At 31.9% G+C, this 25381-nt stretch overlaps 2 protein-coding genes across 2 annotated transcripts in view; one reads left to right on the forward strand and one right to left on the reverse strand.

The window, feature by feature from the left end:
* Window positions 1–3042: 3042 nt before the first annotated feature.
* l(2)k09913 (transmembrane protein 53-like lethal (2) k09913) lies at window positions 3043–6769 on the reverse strand. The gene is made up of 7 exons (XM_076417364.1): window positions 6554–6769; window positions 6328–6422; window positions 4638–4907; window positions 4418–4582; window positions 4118–4221; window positions 3748–3925; window positions 3043–3664 (listed from the first exon to the last, which is right to left on the reverse strand). The coding sequence occupies exons 2-7, from the start codon at window positions 6415–6417 to the stop codon at window positions 3497–3499; spliced, it is 975 nt and encodes a 324-aa protein (XP_076273479.1). The 5' UTR covers window positions 6418–6422; window positions 6554–6769; the 3' UTR covers window positions 3043–3496.
* Window positions 6770–7317: 548 nt separating this feature from the next.
* The window catches only part of Btk29A (tyrosine-protein kinase Btk29A), a 122167-nt gene continuing 104103 nt past the window's right edge, over window positions 7318–25381 (forward strand). The window contains exons 1-2 of the mRNA XM_076417363.1: window positions 7318–7628; window positions 23138–23342. Of these exons, the coding sequence (XP_076273478.1) occupies window positions 7476–7628; window positions 23138–23342 (358 nt within the window). The 5' untranslated portion in view covers window positions 7318–7475. The remainder of the gene's footprint in view (window positions 7629–23137; window positions 23343–25381) is intronic.

Here is a 25381-nt window from a genome sequence, read left to right on the forward strand (position 1 = left end):
ATAAGCAAAAATTCAACAAACGCACCACCACAATGTGGACATAAACAAACAGGCTGTTCAGAAACAAAATCAAATAGTTACAAAGTCAATCATGTAGTCAGTAAAAGACGTCAACAATGGCCAGGTTTTAGAAGCAAGTCAGTAGCAAGCACAAGCATTAAGTATTACCAGTACACAAGATTGATACAAGTAAGATAGACATCCTATTAATGTGCACAAAATTAGTAAGGTGAGAGAATACTAGAAATCATTGGTTTGGTAGTATAAGTAGTAAATCTACATGAGTTTGGATTAAAACTAATTAGTATTTTGTTTCGAGTACATTATTATAGAAAAGCAGATAGAGATTAGGAAATAACACATTGGCTGTAATGCAAAAGTTACATGGACACAAGAAAAGAAGGAACCAGCAGCATTCACAGAAGCAGACCATTGGAAGAATATTTTTGAAGATCACTCACGGAAAACAGCAAATTATCCCACAGTAAACTTTGTAAGATGCACATAAGGGTAAAGTAACCATTGTTATTAAATCAGCCAAAATTAGTAAATAATAACAAAAAAATTAGGAATCGAGATATTTTTAACATCCAAGATTATTATTTTAAATTCCATGTCAAAATTAGAAAGAATAGACTTTATTAATTTCAAACAAGATTTAAATAATTTGCAATCAACAAATATACCAATTATGACAATTCAATTTAAATACAAACATAATTCATTAAAATACATAATTAATAGGATAATCTGATTGGTCGCTAAATAATTTCAGCAAAATTAGGTAATAAAGTTATAGGATGAATTATGTTAAGTAATAATGTTGCTATATTTCAAGTTAAATGTAAATTTCATTTTGTTTAAATTTAATTAATGGAAGCTCAATTGCAGCATAATGATAATATTTCCTATAAACACTATGTATTTTTTGGGTAATATCAATACATTTTAATTAGTATAATACATTCAGAATTTTAAAATAAACGTTCAAAAAACGGATTTTTAACCCTCAGACTGCAAGATTATAATAAAAATTCCGCTGCTGTAATAAAAATTCTTGACAATATTTTGAAGTTGATTAATTTTAATTCAAAATTAGGGTTGACAACAGATCATATCAATGTGTTTGAATAAATGGATACAAATAAAGCCTTCAAATAGATAGTTTAGTTCAGAAAATTTTAAATATTTTGGGAACGAAATGATTTAATATTAATTTAAAAATAATCTCGAATAGGACTATTGATATTGAAAATATAGCAATGGTATAGTTTATATTTTGTTACAAATATATAAAATAGCAAATGATTAAAATAAAATAGTTTCTTTAAAGCAATATACCCACATTTCAATTGTCAAATTATCTATAAATTAATTAAATAAGTTAAATAATTGAGAATTAAACAAAACAAAAAGTTTTATAATTTAAATTCATCTGATGTAAGCTAAGCCAAATTCTTTTAATGTTGGTGATTTTCTGGAATGGAATATTATATAGTCGACATAAAAAAAAAGATAGCAGAACAACCTTCTTAAATCTAACGAATGTGCCAATTGTAGTTGCATGAATTTTGTATTTAGATATGGCTTGAGATTATTATTATCAAGGCAACATAACAATAACTTACAAATTTTTTGTTAAAAGGCAGCAACTAATCAGAGAATAAATTAACTTTTAAACGCAAATACAAGAATGTATGTGTTTTAATGAATACATGGAATATAAAATAAATCTATTAAGAACATAGTGATGAAGAACAATAGTCATATGAAATTAGACCAGTAAATAGGCAGATATATACAATTTAGTTAAAAGGCAATAAATGATCAAAATAGAAATCAAGTAATGAAATACATGGATAAGAATAGTGTGAAAGAAAAAACAACAAAGGTTTGCAGAACAACAATAAGTATAAACAGTTTATAGTTGGGTAAAGTAAATAATAAGTATACAGCAAACATGAGTTTGATTGTTCAGTTGAGGTGAACATTGAAAAAGATAATATTGTAGTTGTTGGATAGTTTTATTGGTTATAAAGTTTCAATATGTTATAAAATATTTCAGTAAATGCAATTAAAATAAATTTAGTTGGAAAAGAAAAAACGAAACAAGAAATTTGGGGATCGAAGTAGAAATTGAGAATATAGAGGTGCGAAGCTATTAAACAATGTGGAAATTGGCAAAGTAATTATTTCAAGTAAATAGTTAAGACTATTGTTGGATGTAAAATTCTAAATATCAAATGCAAAAGGATATAAATTATAAGGTTCGATAGGAAAATAGCAGAAGAAGAGGCACATTCAGAAAAGCACCAGGCCATTCAGAGAAGTTAAAATGGAGTCTAGCAGTTGAATCTCACCGAAGGTATTGACTTCACAGAAGTTATAGAACAAACCGCATGGAAGGTATAAAATGAAACAATGAAGGAAGAAATCAAGGTAAGACATTTTAAAAGATCATGTAGTAAAGACTGTTTCCATTATAGAAAGACCAATGCCACCAACTACAATGTTCCAAGAGCAGCCGGAGTGAAGCCTTGCGAGGACGCTGCGAAGTCAGGATGGCCGAATGCTGGATATATAAATAATTGGGTGGGTGCGCCTACATCTGACATCCTCTGACGATGTATGTATGGTTGCATAGCCGATTAGTAGTTTCCTGTAAAATATAAATACATAGCGATTCGGTTGAATCTAGTGTTTTAATTGCCCCCCACCTTCCCCATATCGGTTGTAGTTCCCAACACTAATTTTGTGCATCCCCTGTAGATCACCCAAATTTTAAATTTTGTAAAATCTTGCAACATTTACTCCCAAAATTAACTTTTTAATGTTCTGAAACACTAGATAAATATCTGTAAACTGTTAATGCTTGTAGATTAAAAAGCGTATATGATTTAAAACAAAAACATTTAACATACCCCAATACTATTTTGTTTTAACAGGGAAAACTGGTGACTTACTTAGTCGACGGTACCGAAAATAATGTGAAATCTATTATAAAATAAAGGAAAATCTTATTTCTTAAAAAAAAACAATACATCCCTCTAAAATTGTATTTATTTCTGAAAAACCTTAATTATTTTTTACAGATGAGTTAGATGTGGGTTCCTCCCAGGTACAATAAGACCGACAATAAAATGTAAACAAAACTTAAAGGAAATACTAACCCATTGGTTACACTATTACAAGATTCTTGTAAAATATATACTTGTTAATATATGTATACATGCAAAACCTTGCTAGTTATTATCACAGATTATCAACTATTATATCGAAAAGTTTTTTGCATTGACGAATTTGCTTTCCAACAGTGTTTACAGTTGAGAGATATATAAATCAAAATTATATTATTAACAATTTTTAAAACACAACACACACATAATTAAATTCAGATACATATGTTTCAGATATACTGAATCTGTTAAAACAATTTTATTTTTTTAATCATTCAAATTTAAGAATAATTAACAGATTCAATATAATTGTTTGAATATTACATTTTCACTTTAATTCTATCCTTATTGGTTTCCCCCTCTTGTTTTTGTTTTTCCTTTTGCAAATCAATGGTATCTAAAAATTTGTGCAGTTGAGCAACATATTCCTTAGGGTACTTTCTAAAATGGCCAACATGTGGAGATTTCTCAAAAATTTTCCATTCAACCTGATGGGCAAAATCAAATAATTTAAATAAACAAATATATTAATATAGATACTATAGTCAAATATGAATATTATAAAACCCACCTGTATTCCCATACTTTCCCAATTTTCTTTAACGCGTTGGTTTGAACTCTCCGTACCAATGGTATCGGTTTTACTGAGTAAAAACAATGCGGGAGCATGTACTAATGTGGTATGGAACATTTGACTTGATCTGATATAATGCCTTGTTGCTACTTTATCAAAAGTTTTTAAATGATATCTGAAAATTACATCTGAGCTGAACATATTATCCTACATATCATAATCAGTAAATAAACATTTATTCTGTCTTCGATAATTATTAATTGACTGAATGTTGATTTTGATTATCAAGAATTTGATTTCATGAAAAATACTTCAATAATGATATTTTTAACAATATTTAAAAATATAAAAAATACTCGCAGCTTACATTATATACTTTCCAAGGGCATTTGCCATCATTTTGTTTCTAGGAAACACAGCAGGTGGTACTCCTTTATGTATCTCAGTAACATCAGCAGCGCTATCCCATATCTAAAGCAATGCAAAGAGCAATTTTGAAATTATACAACTTGATATTACTAATTTGTTAAATCTGAATACCTGAAACCTAACAACCAATCATTCAATAAGACTTTTCTTCAAACTTAAATAATAATACTATTGTCCTTTGGTTTTTATATACATCCACTTAATCTTTTAGTTGAAAATAAGAAATGAAATTTTATACCTGTCCAACAAATTTATCCAGAATATGTTGATACCTATCCATATTATGCGCCATCTGTACCATTACTTCTCCCCATAAATAACCACCAACCGAAAATCCATGTAGCATAAGTGGTGAATAGAATGTATTCTGTTCCAGGAATTTTAGAATGTCAGCTGCTACAACCTAAAGTTATTTTGTGACACAGTAGTACATTAAAATTTGAGATTCTTTGACTAACTTGAGTTCCTTTGGTTGGCCATAAAAACTGCCATGGGTTCACATTTACAGTTAGTACATCAAAACCTTTTTGAATCCATATATCTGCATATTTATAGGTATGTTTTTTATTAGCCATCATCCATGCTAAAAGAACTACTAGAGGATTTTCCTGCGGTTGATCTAGCTTCAAATCAGCAACTGTTGCGTTTTTCTTCTCATTTGAGAGAAGAGACATATTTTTAGATACTTCCAAACAGGAGATATTTCGAACCGGCATAATCATAAATCCCTAAAAGCAAAAAAATCATAAAATCAATGGATTTAAAACATATTTATAAAACCTACAAGTTTTGCTAAAAGTATACTAAATAACATTAGAAAAAAGCTGTAGAGAGACATAATGGTTTGCAAGTTTTATTTTTAAAAAATGGATTTCAATACCTGCTCGATCTACAAATGTGTCCTTCAAACTTTTTCGGAACGTGTTATTATTAAGAGGCTTAAGCGCTCATAATTTGATACTCTAGTATTTAGTATATATATCATTTTAAAGAAGCAGTGTATGTGCAAATAAATATATTTTTTGTAATAAAATATAACTTTACTATATGTGAATGTTATTCTACACATGATATCTACCTTAGTTTTAATTTAATATTAAAGATATGTAAATAATTATGCCAAATGCCTAAGAAAATGAAAGTTCAATTATTAACTATAATAGAACGTAAGTTTCTATAAAACAACTCATTAATACTAATAGTTTTTATAGTACCAACAAATATGTAAACTTACATAAATTTAATGTCAAACATTAATATGTTTACGTGGTATAACCTCTTAATAATGTATCTATAATGCAAAAACAAAGTTATGAAATTGATCATTTAGTTTTGAATATTTGATAAGAAACTAATATTTTGTTGTAGACTTAGTTGTATATTCAAGATCTATAACACATCATATACACCACAAATTAAAATGACACTTATTAATAAAATGACATTATGAACATTTATTAATAAAATGAATATTATTTAATATCTGTTCTACTAAGAAGCATTATTATAATTTAATGAAAGATCATTTTTTTAACTATAGCAATAACCTAGATCATATGGTCTATGGAAAATGTATTTAAGCTAGCCGCTTAAAAAGTATATTTATTAGCTTCATAATTAATAGATATTCAGTTATATTTATCCTTGAAGGTTCTCCAATATATTTGACAAATTTAAGATCAATTTATAAAATGCATAATCCTGGGATGATAATCTTTCCTTTATATAGTAGGACCATAATATGTTTACTAATTATATTATAATTTTAAGTTTAAGTTTAATTGTTTTATATTAAGTTTTAAACATTTATATGTAGTAAAAAGTTTTTATAGGTTACATTTCGCAAGTCTTATTCCAAGGTCCATTTTACAAGATTGGCTATTTTACATATAGTGCTTTGTTTGCCTTATTTTACACATTACTAATAATAAAAGTACAGTTTTAATTACAATTAAAAACTCTCTAGATTGTTTCTTAATAGAAAATTTCTTAAAAATAAACAATTTGTTAGAATGTAATGTGACCTTTGAACTTATTCTAAGGCATTTGCCAAATGGACTTTAAACAATGTATTCAATATATATAATCAAAGATCGTAGACATATAAGATAGATATTAGTTTGCTTTTGTAATATTTATATATCTTACCAATAAAATTTTAGGAGATTTTTTTATATTTCCATGGTTCAGCTTACGAAAACCTTCTTTGATGGTTCGGGATATTATCGATACAGCCATTTTGCCTAAAAATGTATTAATAAATCATATTTTCAATTGTCAACAACTCATTAGTGTGTTTTTGACAACTATATGGTTTATTTATTCATTGCTAAAGCAAAATAGTTTTACTGTTTACAGTGTGAAATAAACTTACCAGCAAGAATAGTGCGTTATTATGTTATTGGTCTCCTATTTTTGAAACTAATGTATGAAGAAGAATAATGAAAATACTTAAAACGAATCAATTTCGACAATAACTGGTATAGCTAATGAAGTTTAATATTTGAATTCTAGTTTGGAAACTCTCCCACTCCAATTAAAAAACCTGGAAGTCTATCACGACCTGTCCACGTGATACTTTGAAAGAGACAAAGATAATTGCTGTCAAATAACACACCTGTTGAATTAACATAAATATTTATATTTTTCTAAACAGTATTTGGGTAATAATTTTTAGTAATAATAATCTCTAATCAAATTAAATATTAATCATTTGTTTTATTGTTTATTAATTTATATCCGTATAAATGGTTGTCTATACTTAATAATTATCATTTATAAATTGATTCCGAACACAATTAAAACAATTTTGTTATTATTAATTATGAAACAAATACATTTAAGCTTTATGTTATCATTTGAAATACTAAGTTCTATGAAAAGAGTATTTATTAATTTTTTTACTGACTTTCTTTCCTGGAGATTTATTATTTTAAAATTTAAACCTTCTATCTAAATATTTTATTTGTCTCCTAATGCAACAGATGTTACTGGCGTTACTTAACTTTTATAATGCATTTTAAAAGCAACATTTTGAGAAACATGGATTTCTGTTAATTTCATGAACTCTAAATTTTTTTCTGATAAATTCGCTATATTGTATTTGTTGGCAACATCGCATCTCTAACCTAACAAATTAAATATAGTTGGATGCAGTGAGTGTTGTCGGTGAATGAAAAATATTAGGGGGTGTTGGTACATTGTTTATATATACAATTTTGAAAATTTAAATCGACGAAGCGTTAAATGAAAGTGTTGTTTTTCTCCGGTATTTAATAATGTGAATTATCGATAAAATGTCAATTTTTAACTCCTCTGTAGTAATTAAACAGGGGTATATGGTAAAAAGATCACAAAATAAAAAACTTTACACTTTAGTTAATTATAAAAAAAGGTGGTTTGTATTGACGAAGAAGTATCTCATTTATTATGAAGATGACAATGCGGCGGTAAGTGACATAAAACAATTAAAAACACAAAATAAATTCCCAATTATTGGTATATGTCCCTTTGACTCATGATGATTCTTTTGTTTAGTACGAAAATAACATGTGAAGTTTTTATCCAATGAGTCATGTTATTTCAAAAATTGGACAAACTATTTAAACTATGTAGAATGTCTTAGCAGCTGATAGAATATAGAACCTAATGTGGTAATTTATTCTTTATCCCAATGTTTTATTTATAATAATGATCTTTAAACGCAAATCGTTCTACGTGTATTTTTGTTTTATCACTGTTGCGGTTTGGCATGTATAGTAGCAATTTGTTTATATCTTACATAACGTGTTTTAAAAAAATTATAACTTTTTTTAATGTAAAGTAATGTAAAATGTATAACAATTTTTGAATATAGTAATTAAATATTCTTCTGAATACAGTCTAAATATTCATCTTCAACTTATATTAACAATTTTTTGTTTATTTCAATTACCTATTGAGGAGTATAAATAGATTTAAAATATCCCATGCAGAGATATCTCTGTGCTCTCAAGAAACCTAGTCAAATCTGAAAACAGGTGAATATATTTTCAGGTTCAAAAATAATGTAAGAATATATACCAGAAATATCAGAGGCTCTGCATTTCTTTCTACCTGTCTTTTTTATACAAGTATGATAATTAAGTAATTTTTTAAGGAAAGTTGTTTTTCTTTTCTTACTTATTTCCGAAAAATTATGTACACTTTAATATTTAATAGAGTTAAAACATTAAACGGTCTAAAAAATAGTAAAAATAATGCTGCACTAATATTAATTGATTCTACGTTTTTTTTCTAGCTGGTTATTCACCCACATTTTTATTTTTTTTATTTTACTCCATGGATAGTAACCGTAAATTATATAATAGTTTGTTTACAGACGAATAAATACCAATAATTTTTAGAGGTGATATTTTGTTGATATAATTAATTATATCATTATTATATTCAAATTATTTATAGTATTGCCGAAAGCTGAACTTGATGGGAAACTATATATTTATTAATTAATTGAAAAAGGATTATATAAGATTTTTCAATAAGGGCGGGTCGGTGTTGAAATTGATTGAATCAAGCTGCGTATAAGGTATTAGAGAAATTTTTTTGGACATGAAAAAACCCAATGGTGTGTATGAAGTATATAGTAATTCCAATAAAACAGCCAATCCACGTCATCAATACCGTCGAATGTACTAGCAAATTCAGTTTATAAAAACGTAAAATCCTTTTCAAACTCGAAATATTTTTCTTTCTCATTTTACTAATTAATGTATACATAAATTAGTCTGATGCGTCGTAACATGTAACCATATCAGTCTAAAAATTCAATTTATTGGTACCTGTCAACACCGTTGTCATATGTAAATGTAAATATAATAAAACAATTCTAACCTGCAAACTATTTGTAGCTGTTTAATTAAATGTAGTTTAAATACTTTAATAAATATGCATTAGCTGTAGTATATTGTTAAAATAAATTATATTTTATAACGTTATTGTTGTTTCATTATTTTATTTTAATTAGTGTTTTGTTGTCAGAGTCAAAATAAACGAAAACTAAAATTTGGTGGGGCAACGTTGCATTATTAATTTTGATGACGTGCATTGGTCGTTTTATTGGAAGGATTGGATGGCTGCATAAATCTGACCAAATTTCAGAAATAGCTCAAGTTATACTCACTTGAAGGGTTATCCACGAGACAGTTCACGTTACCTTTGCAAGATATTGTCATATAATTGAATACTCAGCTGAATAATTAAAGGAGTTTTGTGTATAATTTTATCACTATATGTGATACACAGAAATCGAATTATTAGCACCCATTTCTAAAAATATCAAAGTGATTTTATTCCTACACCATATAAAATAATAGAGTTACCTTCAAAATAACAAAACAACAAATTGATTTCTGGCTGGGATTTCTAAAGAGCGATTTTCGTCGAACAAGGAACTGATAGCGGAAGTGGAATGAGTCGAGGATTTCCATTTCAGTGATGAAACTCGCAAATTAGAAGATCGCATAAAATATATCTTTGATGTATTGTAAACCATAAGTTTGTGTTTTTCTTATCGAGCGACGGAACTTATGAATGAAAAATTCCCAGAATGGAATTTTTAAACTGAATCTGACGCACGCGCTCTTATCTAACCAACACTGATCTACTGATTTTCATATAAAGTTCTTGGCTACCGAAACGGTTTGTATTGCGTTTTTGCGTGAAAGCAAATGTATGTCTATCAATTCCAGGTATTATCATAAATTAAATGTCCAATTGATTTTTTTTAATTGAGGATATTCTCCATCCAACCCTCACTTATGTTAATTCTCATCCCCCTTTTCCCGACACAGGGTGTATGCGCGCACGAACTGGGTGGGACACAGTCGATCTTTCAAGCACCGCTAGTCTGGTTAGCTGTCCCTGTTGGTCTGCATTTTTTTCACAGAAAAATGAATTTAATTTGCGAATATATAAAACGATATGGTTTAGATCACTGTCCCTAAGCTACGAACGTAAGTCATCTGTTGTTTTTTAGTAATAATAAAATAGTTGTTTAGTGATTCGAGTAGTTTGCTTTAATGTGATTTGTTTTCAGTATATCTAGTTTCTTTTGGTTATTTTTTTGGTCGAGATTTTTGTTGCTATGTGATTTATCTGATAGATTCTTAGTTTTAAACGTTCTATTAATGGAAAGAAGAGTTGTAATTTAATTGAGGCTTAGTCATAACATTTGGTATGAGTCACCCTGGGGTATAATTTGATGTACGCTCCCCTACTGGTTGTACATATATTTCCATCACGTAGCTTTATTGTTCATTAAGATATGTAGAATCTTATCTTATCGTTACATATTAACTATAATAGTGTTTTAGAATACGTATTTTATCAATATTTTTTGTCATAGCCGATTTATATTTCAGCTCTGATCCTTTTATATTTCGTATTGTTTGTTTAGTTTGTCAATCATAATGATGATTATTTCTTATTCAAATTAAACATTTTAACGATTTTTTCATTCAATCGTATCAATGCACTGTATAACATGTGCACCAAAAATAATGTTAATCCATACTTTTGTTTCTAACCGTATTTATATAATATTTATTTACTTTATTTTCTTTTTTTTTTCGTATCTGTTACATCTCCTGAAACTATTATTATTTTTATCACAATGGGTTGTATATTTAGTCAATGGAATGTTAAAAATATCAAATTAGTACGAAGGTTGCTAATTATGTTTTGAGTTTAATCATGAAAAGACTGTAATTTATTAACGAAAATTATTGTATTTTTTTTTCGGAGCACCTCCATAATGTATACACACGCTTGTAACTCCAAAACATAGTTATTTAATTCAAAAACATTGCTACGAGTCATTCACACTTAAATAGAGTAGGAGTCAAATAGGTAGTTTATTCAGCCTATGTGTGAGAATTTCTGTTATCCTGGTGAAAAATGATCTTCTTTTGCTGCTTCTTTTCCCTTATTTCACGAAACACCACTGGTAAACAAATGGTTGTCTACAATTTTAACCGTTGCGCTCTAACAGCACTGTTGCCACACGTCTAATTTTTTCGAAAAAAAAAACAGGCGATAATTTGCTTCAAATGCTTCAAAATGCTACTCATAATTTTTGACCTACCATTTTAATTGCAGAAACTAAAACTGAAAATGCAAAAGTAAGTTAACATCTTAATAATTATATGCAAGAGCACTCACCCAACTAATATGCCTATTACCATAAATCTTACAAAAGTTAGTACCAAGCCTTAACATTTATTAGCTGTCTTTTGCGTAACGAAATTTTCCAATCGATCTCATATATTTTCAGTATAATTTCAATCTTTGTTATAGAAAGAAAGAGGTCATATATATCAAAGAAGACTGTGTATGTTTGGAACCATTATTTTGTATCAAATTTAGCATTAGAGTCATGTCTTTGGTCCTAACTTTAGCCTCTCTTGGTAGCTTAAGAGAAGCACAATGAAATTGTAGGGCTTATTTTGTATATTGAATGAATTTGTTAGTTAGATGTTTCACCCACTTTACTCTGCCGGGTGCTGATTTAAGCTAACTTATTCAGCAGTAGCATTTTTCCCCACTGGTCATAATTCAAATTATCATGATCTATTGCAAACTTCAACCGAGCTTATCAGGTGTGTTGATAATTCCTGTCTGATTCTCTGTCCTTGTCCTTCGAAATGAGCGAAATGCTACTCTGCAAGCTCATACCCCAGCGATATACAGAAGAGGTGGTCGGGTAGGGCCAGGTCTGGACGGTACACCAAGTGCGGTAGAACTTCGCTTCGATGCAATATGAACACATCTTTGACTGGTTGTGCTGTATAAGGTGTTATTTTGCAAGCTTGATTGATTTTTTGTTACTGAAAGCGATCGGCATTAACTGTTTCTCCAGGTTTCAACAGTTCATAACATCATCAGTATCCAATATCACACAAAACCAACCTACCAAATACAGAATTGTAATAAACAGAATACCAAATACATTGTCTTGCTACCAAAAGGATTTGGCTTTGGAGTCGATTGGCTATCTTCGCCAGGTGATAATCATGATTTTTTTCGCTTGAGATTTTCTAAATAAATAAATTTTTGCATTTAATTTTTAAATAATATATATTAATTTTTAAATATATTTTAAAATTAATAATAATAAATTATAATAAATACAGAACTGACTTCTTCCATACCATTACCTTTAAACTTTATTCTATATTTTTAAAAAATCTACAGCGTTTTTATTTGGCGAAACGTAACTTGTACAGTTCTGAGATTAATGTTAGTAGAATAAAATGACATATCAAACCATAATATTGCATGTTCAGGGCTAGTGAAATATGTGTTACAAGAACCGAGAAGTAGTAAAATGGCTTTTGAAAGGAAGAATTAAGCGTTTTCTATTCATATTAGAACAGGTTTAAATTAATGGGTACTCATTTTTATGTCAACAAGATAATATTTTTTTATGAATGTGTTTTATTATTCTCAGTATATTTATAAATCTATATATATATATATATATATATATATATATATATATATATATATATATATATTATCAGAAAGTATTGTATTACTTTAATTGCAATTGGCTGAATCTTTCAATAGCCAACTTAGAAGAGTACTTATCATCTATATTTATTTATAATACAGCTAATTTAGTACAGCTAATTGATAAGCCGGCAGTTCAGACAAAACATACTTTATTTCTGGTAAACCTAACCATTCAATAAACAGTTCAATTAAGATTATAAGCTAAACAATATTGTTTTGTATAAATATGATTAATCGCTATAAAAATATTGTTAACAGCAATACATTATTCAGTGTTTATTTTTAACTGACTTCAAAAAAGGAGGATTTCTTTTTTTTAATGTATGTATGTATGTAAAATTCTTTTTTTATTTCTAAGAGGGCACTTCCGAGGTAGCTCCTTTGGAACCAAGTTGAGATCAAATGGGGGTAGTGGGGAAATCGAGAGAAACCCTGTCGAGGAATAACTGTCGATTGGACTTCGGAGTGAAATGATGAAGCCGTGTTTCATCCATTGTCACATATCAACGCAAAAACTCAGGTTTATTACGCTTGATCATCTTCAAACATTGCGCCGAATCATCAACTCGTCGTTGTTTTTGGTCAAAAGTGAGATCGCGCGGCACCCACTTTGCACAGAGTTTTCTCATACCCAAATATTCGCCCTAGACTAGGTAGCGGATCCCGAGGTCTGAAGCGTTCCTTTTTTCAATCATTGTTTCTTTATTCCTATTTTTCCTCATACGGACTGCACCTTTACTTGGTCTACCCATTGTAATAGTTAATAAAATAACTGCGTAATTTATTGTATATAATATTATTTATATATAATTATTTATGCAAAAATAATAATATAAGTTGCTGACATATAAACAAAATTAAATTACGAACAAAACAAATCTAATTTGTTGCTCGGCACTCAAATTAATCAGTTGGTAGTAGTTGGTTTAATTATTTTTTACTTTTTAGTGAGTTCCTTATTTGTTTTTTAAGGTCGGTTCAATTTTTTTGTAATTTTTTTTATTTATATCTAAATTCAAGTTACATATTAATATTTTAAGCTAATTTTCTATTAAGTAATAAAAATTCACTCTAATCACTAGATAAGTCAAATGATATTAATATATTTAATAGTGCAATCATTTCTAGATGAAATGGTATTTTATTACTTGTCTCACAGTGTCTATTTGCAAGGTTTTTTGAATTCACTATTTTGGGTTGTTCGGTTCTCTGTCTCGTAGAGAGTTGTGCATAGTTAATTGGTCTATGGCTAGAGTTGGGTGGTATTTGAATTATTTGTAAATACGCAATTGAAATACAAATACATATTTGGTATTTGTAATTTATTTATTTCTTTAAATTAATGTGACTTATAGTTGGGATTTCAAATACATGAAGCTAAGGGTTTTTGTAGTTAGTATTTCGACTTCTTATGGCTTCAAAATCATTTTATCACAAACGTATTTGTCATTCAGCCCAAATTGGCTGAAGTTACAATAGTCTTTCTTGGATATCAGTTAATATATTCCTGTGCTACAAGATGAAACTCTTTTTACGATTCCATGGTGCAGCTTATGAGAATTATGCTTTAGATTATATTCAGGATAACAATACGTACTATGGCAAACTTCCGCCTACTAATGTCTGTAAAAACCAGATTAGATCGTCTACAGAAATACAATTTGAGATATTTTACTGTTATTGTATCAGAACTAACGAGAGCTGTACAAAATGTGTTGATTTCTAGAAATAATTACAACAGGTGAGAGGCAAAGAACTCAAAATCATATAATGCATGCCTAATAGCAAATTATAATAAACATGAAATAATGCCTGTGAGTAACACGAGTAGCTGTACTGATAAAAAAATTATGATGATTTTATTGGTTTGCTGAACAGCGACTGTTATCAACCACAGACATCCATCAAACGCCAAAAACAAAACGCCATCTAAATTCAAAAATGTGTTCAAACGATATAACTATAAGTTTGTGCTCATCGGAATCTGTAGATAGATTATTTTCTTTTTAAAATCATATAATGCATGCCTAATAACAAATCATAATAAACATGAAATAATGCCTGTAACAGGAGTAGCTGTACTGATAAAAAAATTATGATGATTTTATTGTTTTGCTGAACAGCGACTGTTATCAACCACAAACATCCTTCAAACGCCACAAAACAAAACGCCATCTAAATTTAAAAATGTGCTCAAACGATATAACAATAAGCGTGTGCTCATCGGGATCTGTAGAAAGATTATTTTCTTTTTAAAATCATATAATGCATGCCTAATAGCAAATCATAATAAACATGAAATAATGCCTGTAACAGGAGTAGCTGTACTGATAAAAAAATTATAATGATTTTATTGTTTTGCTGAACAGCGACTGTTATCAACCACAAACATCCATCAAACGCCACAAAACAAAACGCCATCTAAATTCAAAAATGTGCTCAAACGATATAACAATAAGCGTGTGCTCATCGGGATCTGTAGAAAGATTATTTTCTTTAGCAGGTTATTTATTCCTCGTCAAGAGGCCGTTTGCCTGATAGTACATTTAAAATCTAGTGTTGAATGCAAATACTTATTTTACTGAGAATCATATTCTTACATTTTTTGTTTTTTTTTTGTTCTGGCCTAAAAACCAGGCGGTGGAATGCATGACGCATACCTGGTCGCGGAGACTTGCCCTGGAGTGACAAGTTGGACCGGGTTATGTGGGACTGCCTCTGGGCTTACCAATACACTAAACCGAAACCGCCTCACAGTTGACCCCTGTGGATCAGTACTGCTACTGCATTAAATTTGGGGATATGGCACCCGCTGATCGGGCAGCCGTTATTGGGCACGAGGGCCCGGCGATTCTATTGATTCGCAAACCTGAGTTAACACACAACTGGGTACTGTTGTATGGGGGCAAAAGTTATGACTGTAAAGACGGATGAGGTCGTTTCAGCCTGGAAAAGGGGGGGAGCTTGGCGGTGACGCGGTGCTAAGCTCCCAGCATGTCGACCAGCTCGCGAACAAGCGCGTTTTCAGAAGAACTTGAGCTGAGTTGTTGTTTGTGGAATGATTGAGATATGAAGTGCTTGATTTCTGGAGTGTCAGTTTCCCTATGAATTTGATTATTTCTGACAAACTATGGAGCGTTTAATATTCTCCTGAGGAGCTTATTTTGGAAAACTTGAAGCCGTTTGACCTGGTTGGGTGTAACAACCTTGAAGTAGACATTAGATCCGTAGAGGAATACGGACCGAATTAACATCTTGTAAAATAAGCATTTGATTGAGATGGGAAATCTGCTAGAAGGGCAGATCAGAGAAGATAGCAGGTTTGCTATCCCCGAACCTTTTTGGATTGCTTTCTGGATTTGGGAATGCCAACCGAACCGCCGGTCGATATTCTTACATTCAAAAGGCTTTAACAAACACCGAAAAAGTCAATCAATAATTAAAGTAACCTAAAAGGAGTCCAAAGTACTTTACTTACTATCTATGTTATATCATTATATCTATCTATGTTATAGGTATCTATTTAAGTTTATATAAGTATAAATTCCTCCCATTATATACAAGATGATAAATAGAACTAATAACGAATGAAAATTTGTATTGAATCTAGTAACAAATAGCAAAACTGTTAACACTAAAATAACAAAAACCTAGTAACAATATTCGTATATACACTTCCATATCTAAAACAAAAAATCGAAAAAAAAAAACCAATTACTAAATAATCGCTGGTCGATTTCATTAAATTTTTCCCAACGCTAATATAAATTTATATTATTAGTTTAAACTTTTGTTATAAGATAATCTAGAAGAATACTATCAAAGTGCACTAATAATAAATAATATTGTATATATGCTATTTTATACGAAGAACTACATTTTGTTGTATATGTTATTAAATTTATTATATCACAATTATTGTAATTGTAGATCAATATTGTAACCAGTGTAAATCGGTTCACTATTTATCCTTTTTATTAGTGGGATACACATTTTTTTATCATATCTTTTTATATTAGCTACTACTTGACGACTTGACGACTTAACCATGATCTTTGGCGTTAAGCTACTGACTGACCAGTGGCCAACTTAAACACCATCTGGGGACCGGCGCGACTGAAATGGTTATTCCTCGTCCAATTTTACACTGTTGTCTAGATACGTTTACAATTATAATCAAAAGTATAAAGTACATCCATGCCTGCATTCGAACGCGCAAGTAACACATCAATAGAAATACAGTCCTATCCCCCTAACCACTGCTGCTACCAAACCGACCGGATACACATTAGTTGTATTCGCTGTTCGATTTTATTCCATTAATAGCTATGGTTCATTGAAAATAATTCGATAAACTCCTGAATATCACTCTTTAAATGTTAAGATGTGTGAACTGTTTGTGAATATTTTGTCAAATTTGTATAAAGTATTACCACTTCGCTTTTAGTACTGGATAGTTAAAATGGATCGTAAATAATTATCTAAATAAGTTCGTATAATTGATACGTAATTTTAAAACCATATAAACATATGGTAAAAATAACTTTATTCTTCAATATACTATCTCTCTCAAAATTCAACCATCTCCAATTTAGAGGTACAAATTCCAAGAATTCTTTTTGCTTGAAATTAATATGATTTATCTAGTTCTAGTTCTATAACAGAAGTATAAAGTTTACTTATGATAATTTATGCTTTCTGGTATCCTTTACACATGATAACAATGTAAATACTATTTAACATTTGAATACTAATTAAAATCAAGAAACATAAAAAAAAATATCTCATCTGACAATTGACATCGTAAGCATTGTAAGGATATAAACTTGAACATATTTCCTAATTGTTGTACAGTGTTATTGTTAAGTTTAATACAATAATTTTTATTTCCTAAAATACTAACACTTAATTTTTATTTTTATACTCCATTCCATCTTAACAAATATGAAAAACGGTACTTTTACACAATAAACACTTGAACCATAGTAAAATTAATAATATTGTACATATGAAATGCCCTTTATAAACCTTTTTCTTTCTTATGTATTTTTTAAAAGTATTCATTTCCTTTTTTCAACATTTCAACTAACTTCTTCATCTCTTTGTTGTTGTACTACATGTCCTTATCTTCCTGATGTGGAGATTCATCTGTTAGTATATGATCTATATAGAAACATAACATATGTTACATTTTTCATTACAATTTTAAAATTTCACAATTTACATTGTTTTAAAACATATTATATTCGTACTTAACTCTAATTCTATTTGAAGATTTCATTGTGCAAATAACTTCTGGTGATTCCAATATGAGGCTTGGTGCCATGTTTTACTTTCCAAATTTGTAAAATATTTGTGAATAAACGCATAATATGGATTTTAATTCAGTAGAAGATTAGATATGCTTAGTATGGGATTGATACATCAGTATATATTTCCAAATTAAAATAAAACTAATTAAACTTAATATAAACTTGAGCTAAAGTTAAGAATACATTTATACACTAAACAAGTTCGTTTGATTTAGTTCGCTTTAATCTTCTGATTTCCTGCGTGTTGTCTAGTAGCGGGAAATATTGCAGATCAGTATTTCTTTCCTTTGAATACCTTTTCAACAATTGCTCTTACTCTGTGCACTTGGTCGATTGACAATGGTGATTTTGAAATCCAAACTGGAAATCTAGTATTTCTATAAATGGTTTAATACACTTTAGCAGCAGTTTCTCAAATAATTTTGATATTGATATTGACGCGGTGCTAAGTGTCCCCCCCCCCTTCGCCAGCTCGCAAACAAGCACGTTTTCAGAAGAACTTGAGCTGAGTTGTTGTTTGTGGAATGATTGAGATATGAAGTGCTTGATTTCTGGAGTGTCACTTTCCTTATGAATTTGATTATTTCTGACAAACCATGGAGCATTTAATATTCTCCCGAGGAGCTTATTTTGGAAAACTTGAAGCTTGCCAGTTGAAACTTGAAACAGGTCAGTTGAGTGTAACAAACTTGAAGTAGACATTAGATCCGTAGAGGAGTACGGACCGAATTAGAATCTTGTAAAATAAGCATTTGATGGAGATGGGAAGTCTGCTAGAAGGGCAGATCAGAGAAGATAGCAGGTTTGCTATCCCCGAACCTTTTTGGATTGCTTTCTGGATTTGGGAATGCCAACCGAACCGCCGGTCGAAGTGAAGACCTAGGTACGTGACGTTATCCAGCCATGGAATTATTGCGGTTTCGATCTTAAGTTGCGAGACGCGCAGTGCGTAACGCTTCTTATTGAAAATGATGGCCTGGTTTTCAGGGGGTTGATTTGCAACCTCCAGAATTTAAACCACTTGACCGCATGATCGGGCTGTTTCTGTAAACGTTCATGAATTGTAACTTCGCACCTGGCGGCCGTGAAGAAAGCAGTGTCGTTAGCATAATACGCGACGTCAATGTGCTCTTTTCTCGGCAGATCTGAAATAAAGAGGTTAAATAAGGCTGATGCCAGCGGGGAACCTTGAGGTACGCCAGCATCGATTTGGTTTCGACTGGAAAGTGTTTTCCTGATCTTGACCTGGAAAGATCCGTCCGAGAGATAGGACTTGATGAGAGCGGTTAGGTCTTCTGGGAGGCCTAATTTTGCGTTTTTTGAAGTTTGCCGATCATAGACTGTAGAGACTTTGGAGACACGAAATGGTTGAGAAGAAAGGCTGGGGTTACTGGTCTTTTGATGGAGTTGGATTCGTTGATGACCGTGTCATTGTCTTTAGCTTTAAAAGGGAAATGATTTCCATTTCATTGCTCGCCAAGTCGAGACGGCCACCCTTACCCCTTTGCATGCTGTGTTCGTCTCCCTTTTATCTGCAGCATTAAGGGTCAATCGAGCTAATCTGCATAAACCTTTGTTGATGCGAATTTCACGTTTAAGAGAAGCGGGAAGGTTGTTTCTCCACGGTTGGGGTTGTGATGAAATTTCGACTGTGGCAGATTCGTGAGCAAACTGAATATCAGGAGTTAGCTTGAGTACGGCTTCCTCGAGCTGTTCTGGTGTGTTAATTTTCGGAATTTGATCGGATTCCAGGAGAAGAGATTGGTAATTTTTCCAGTCGGTCTTTTTCCTGAATCTTGTTGAGTGGGACTTGAGTGATGGGGCAGTTTTCGAGTTTGAGAAGAACCGGACGATGCTCAGAGTCTAGTTCGTCAAGAACTCGAACGTCGGAAGGGCGATTTACGTCTTGAAGAACAAAGAAATCAAGTACTCTTGCTGCGTCTTGAGAAACTGTACTAGGGTTATAGGTGGGTTCATCTGACAGGGCAAGACCGTAGCCCAGATCTGCACTTAGAGCTACGGTGGCGTTACCTGCGGGATTCGCTCTGGAACACCTCCAGGTGGGGTGATGGGCGTTGAAATCGCCATCTATTATTTTTGGAAATTTTCCTTCGACGGGTGATCGGTATTCGGTATAGTTGAATGGAGAAGATTTCCTGTACAGGGATGTAATCACGAAGGGACGTTATTGGATATCGATTTTAATGGAGGTTGTTTCGAAATTTTTTGCTGATAACGAGGGTAGGAGCTCGTGTTTGACTCATTTTCTGACGAAAATAGCGGTTCCACTTCCTCGACCTGGACTTCTATCGTTTCTGTAGACCAAAAAATGTGTCCGAAAGAGAGACATTGTGAAGGTTTCAGGAAAGTTTCCTGGATGAGAACGATGTCGACGTCATAGAATGTCATGACGTCTTCCAATTCTGCTTGCTTTCCGCGTAGGATGTTTGCATTCCATGTCATCAGTATAAGAGATTTCGGAACAGCCATTTCGAAGATTTAAAAGGCTGCTGGAAGTTAAAGAAACAGGTTAATGTTGCCGCTTAGGCGGCGACATTTGGGAAAAGACGAGCAAGTTGATGAGCCAGAGCGATCACTTGCAGGAAAGCCTGCGGGTCAGTAAACGCCTGCATTGGGAAGTTAAGGTCCGGTGTAGTGGCTGAAGCAGGAGTTTGAGTTGGAGTAGGCTGGGTGGCGCTGGCCAGTTTTTGGGCTATCTTCCTGCCACCTTCGTTACTCCATGCAGAACCTTGTGGAGACCTGGATTCGATCGGAATTGTTCGTTTTCTTAGAGCAGGGCGGCAGCAGCAACCGGTGAAGCTTGCGGTTTAAATTTCACCGCAGTTGCTGCACTTTGGAGGTGCTTCTGGAATTTTGGTACAGGATCTAGTGTCAGCCCGGCACATTTGACGCACCGTGGGGGGACTCTAATACGAGCTGGAATGCCCGAAAAGCTGGCAGTTGAAGCACTGCACTGGCTGGCCGTTTCCCCTCTGGACCTCTACCTTCACTGTGATGACGCCGAGTTTGGTCATATAGATGATCTGTCGCTCTTCGCGAGGGACAACTACCTGAACAATTGGTGGTTCTATCCCGAATTTTAATTTCCATCTTTGCACAAATTTGGGATGGAGGTTTTGATCAAAGAGAAGTTCACGTACTTCGTCAATGTAGAGTGATTTTGGGATGTTTTTTATTATTACCCGGAATGCTCTCTCCTCCGGAAGACAGAAGGAATGGGAAGGATAATTCCTTTCCTCGAGCAGGGTAGTGAGTTTTCGGTAATCGTGACTTGTGGCGACAAAGAAGAAAATGAGAAAATAAGAAAAATAAGAAAATAAAAAATCCTCCTTTTTATTTTGGGTTGTAATATCAGTTGATTGTGCCTTGATGATTCTAATGAGCACCATGAACCTCTTCTTGTTACGAAGCACTATAGGTGGAATTTTTTCTTTTGAGTGAGTTTTAAAAACAGTGGCTGAAACGATTGGCACTGTTTTTGCTGTGGAGGTTAAGGTTTAGTTAGTGGCCTGGCTACTTACCTGCGCAGGCTGGGTTGGTCTTGTGGTAGTTTGTTTCGGTGGTGGCTGTGGGACCGTCCTGGTGATTGGCTTGTTTTGCACTGGTCTGGTGGCAAATTTAGTAAACGAAGGCTGTACGTTAGCCTTGGCTTTCGATGGGGTGGATTGAATGACGGGCTTGTGTTTTGATTTGGAAGCAGTTGCCTGACCGTCCACCATATAGTGCAGTTTTGAGAAGTAAATTAAAAAATCAATCAAATCAATCAAAAGATCAAATTACTTTTTAGGCAATAATAAACAATCTTATGTCATCTCAATTTATGATGTCAGAACGCAATGTTGTCGCATTTAACGTTGACATTTTACCCATTTTAGTTTATTTTAGCTTTGATATTGCACTTTGAGGCATTTTACTGGTATTGCATCGCAACTAAAAGAGAGCTTAGAAAAAATATTTGATAATTTGTTTAAACTGACACCCTAGTTACAAAATGCGCTGGTTGGCAGAAAGTATCGTAGCAGATGGGAGGCGATGAATTCGTGTCTTAGGCCGGGCGCAAAATAGGACGCAGGTTGGTGAGGTGACGCAGCGTGAGTCACGGCGACATATTATTTTTGAAGAACGATAGCTACCGCGCAATATTTCTCGCGTGCCGTGACGCAGTTCTGGCTAACCTGATTCTGCGGAACACAGTATTCTTGTCGCAGTTTTTCGACTAACGTCACAGTGATTGTTTAAAAATGGAATACAAGTCATATAGACTACATGAGGAATTCGCCTTCCGATTCAGATTGGGCACTAAATTCCACTTCGGTCGTTATTAGTGCAATATTAATTGACATTGTACCAACGCTACGACTGTGTACAGCTTTTCTGCGAAGCGAGAACTGCAGTCGTATTTGCGCGGTTTCCGCGTCTGGCAGTTTTATCCCGCGTACACTCGCCGTGACCGTCACTGCGTCGCCTCACCAAGCTTCGTCCCGTGTTGCACCTAGCCTTAGAGAAAGAATACAAAAAAACGTGAAATATTAACCACAGAAACCAAAAATGGAGTCAGCTTCCTAAGCAATAAAAACAAAAAAATTTATCATCGTTGAACGCCATCTAAATATAAAAAAAAATCATACAGTATAACTCAAATTTGCGTTTTATATATATAATTACACGACTTAAAAATAGTGAAGATGGTATTTTGTAATTTTTATTTTAATTGAAGCAAAGAATGGATTTTGTCCAGCTCTGCATGTTTCTTTTTATTAAAAAAAACGGATCTTTCTATTGCGAATATATAATTGAGAAAATAATAGTTGAAGTATCCGGCTTTCACTGACTTAAGAAGTTTTTTATGTACCGTGACAGTATTTTAGTATCGTAGAAGTGATTTTTTAAAAGAATAAGTTTGCCTGTTAAGTAGATTACGTCGGGCCTTTTCAGAAACGTAAGCCAGATGTCGTTAGGGCTTTCGCTTTAAATTGTTTTAATCGGATTGCGTCTGCCCGACGGCAGCATTCCCTTAGTCGAAATATTTAAAACACGAAGACAACGAATTGATAACCCGTGTTTTGTTTCAGAAAAAGAAGGAAAAAGGTCGCGTGGAATTGGACCGGGTGCATACCATCGAGTCGGCCCAGTGCTTTTTCTCCAACGAGGAAGTAGGAGTCGATGGTGAACTATTCCCGTTCCTTGTGGGATACCATCAAGACGACGACTATACCTTGTTCCTTTTAACAATACGATCGTTAGATAGAGTTGAGTGGATTTTAGCAATCAGAGAAGGTAAGCGAAACACTATTGACATGTTATTCTAATGTATTCAATTACATTATCTGAATTACTTATAATTAAATAACGTAATTGAAACACCAGTACATACTTGGTATTTATAATTCGATTACTTTTTAAAATTGTAATTTGTAATTCAATTGCTTGACGCTGAGATATTTCGCCGTTAATATTTCAAACACTTATTTATTGCTTGGGTAACTATCGACTAATAACGACTACAGACTGTTTCAGTCGCTATTTTCAGTCCTACTTATTTTACTACTTTTTACTATCGACTGTTTCAGTCGAGTACTTTCAGTCGCTATTATTGATCATTCGGTTTCATTCAACTGATTTTTAACGTTCTGGCTTGGTCGTCCTAACCGCGACCTTGAAAATAATGTACCGATTGTATGCTTACATAGACGTAGAATGATTGTACGAATATTTGTACGTTAATATAGCAGCATTTTGGAACTCATAATTTCCTCAATAATCTAAAAAGAACAACATTTGATTCATAAATGGTAAAATAATTTTGACTGCATCTATGTTATCTTGGCAACTACTAGGTATTCATTGACTTTTTTGGCTTCTTTTTGATTGACTTTTTCGATTTTCTAAGTCTCACGATATTTGTTCAAGCCTTTTCAATGTTAAAATTTCTTTATTTTAGTATCGTAAGTTTCAACGAATTATAATCTTAAGATAAAGTCAAATATATAATATATACAAATAATTTTACATCATTTAAAATATTATTTTTCTTTTAAACGTATTAGAATCCACGAATTATCTCTTTCCCATTCTTTTCCAAAGAACGTTCAAGAAGGAATACGCACATCTCCGTCTCACTTATGACACTGTTGAAAGAAAAATCACAAAACGACTCACGTTATAATGAAATAGAGATAATCCGATTACTTTTATTATATTATGTCATTGTTATTTTTGAAGTGTTAAAATGTTTTCATTCCTTTTTCACACTGCCACTTGTCAATTTAAAATTATTTAAAATGAAGTAATCTGTACACCACAGAAAATCAAACCTTTATTTCCATCCTTTCCTATCTTCACATTAATATGGGAAGGAATTTGTACATCTCAGTCTGTATATCGAAGTAGAAAAACAGTCGAGGAAGCAGTTCCTTCGACGGAAATAGTAATTACTATTTTCAATCGCTAGTTTTTTGACTATCGACTAATTCGACTGTTTTGCGACTATCCACTTTTCGACTGTTTTCAGTCAATAATTCTCAACGCTACATAATTCAAAAATACCTTTAAATATAAATACCTTTATCGGTCAGCCGAAAATATGCTGAAATCATTAAACAAAATATTCTTATGAACTTATTAAGACAGTTTATATATATATATATATATATATATATATATATATATATATATCCCTTCATATGATCTTATGATCTCTCTTTATAATCCTATAGTGCAGGTTATGAGAATGAAATTAAAATTAAATGACTTATTTAATAAGTTAAGTCTCTTACACTATCTCTACAATAGAACTATAATACTTGGGCAATATATTGAAATATTGAAACCAACTGTTACAGCTTTAGGTTACATCCACTGCAACAATTGTTACTGTGACAAACTTCTACCTACTTTAATTATTGTACTTAATATAATAGCTGTAATAGCTTCGATCGGTTGCAGAATTACAATTTGAGGCATTTTACTGTTATTCCATGTTAATTAAAAGAGAGCTTATAAAGAAGCTTTCATAGGTTTTTTAAACTGTCACCTGAAATCAATGAAGCCATGTTGGCGTCATGCTACCTTCCTAGTTAGAAAATGCATCATTTGTCAGAAAGCATCACAACAAAAGAGAGGCAAATAATTTAAAATCTTACCTTATAGGCGAATTACAAAAAAAAACATGAAATAATGCTTGTGAGTAACAAGAGTAGTAGTAGTAGTTAAAAATATGATAAATTTATTGTTCTTGCGATCGAAGACAGTGATCAATCAATGAGTTAGAATTAGTCAGCTTATTAAATAATGAAAGCACAAAGCATAAATATAAA

This window comes from Rhynchophorus ferrugineus, unplaced genomic scaffold, assembly GCF_030347505.1.
Source record: "Rhynchophorus ferrugineus isolate W39M unplaced genomic scaffold, kcgeb_rfMv2 rfM11, whole genome shotgun sequence".
NCBI lineage: Eukaryota > Metazoa > Arthropoda > Insecta > Coleoptera > Curculionidae > Rhynchophorus > Rhynchophorus ferrugineus.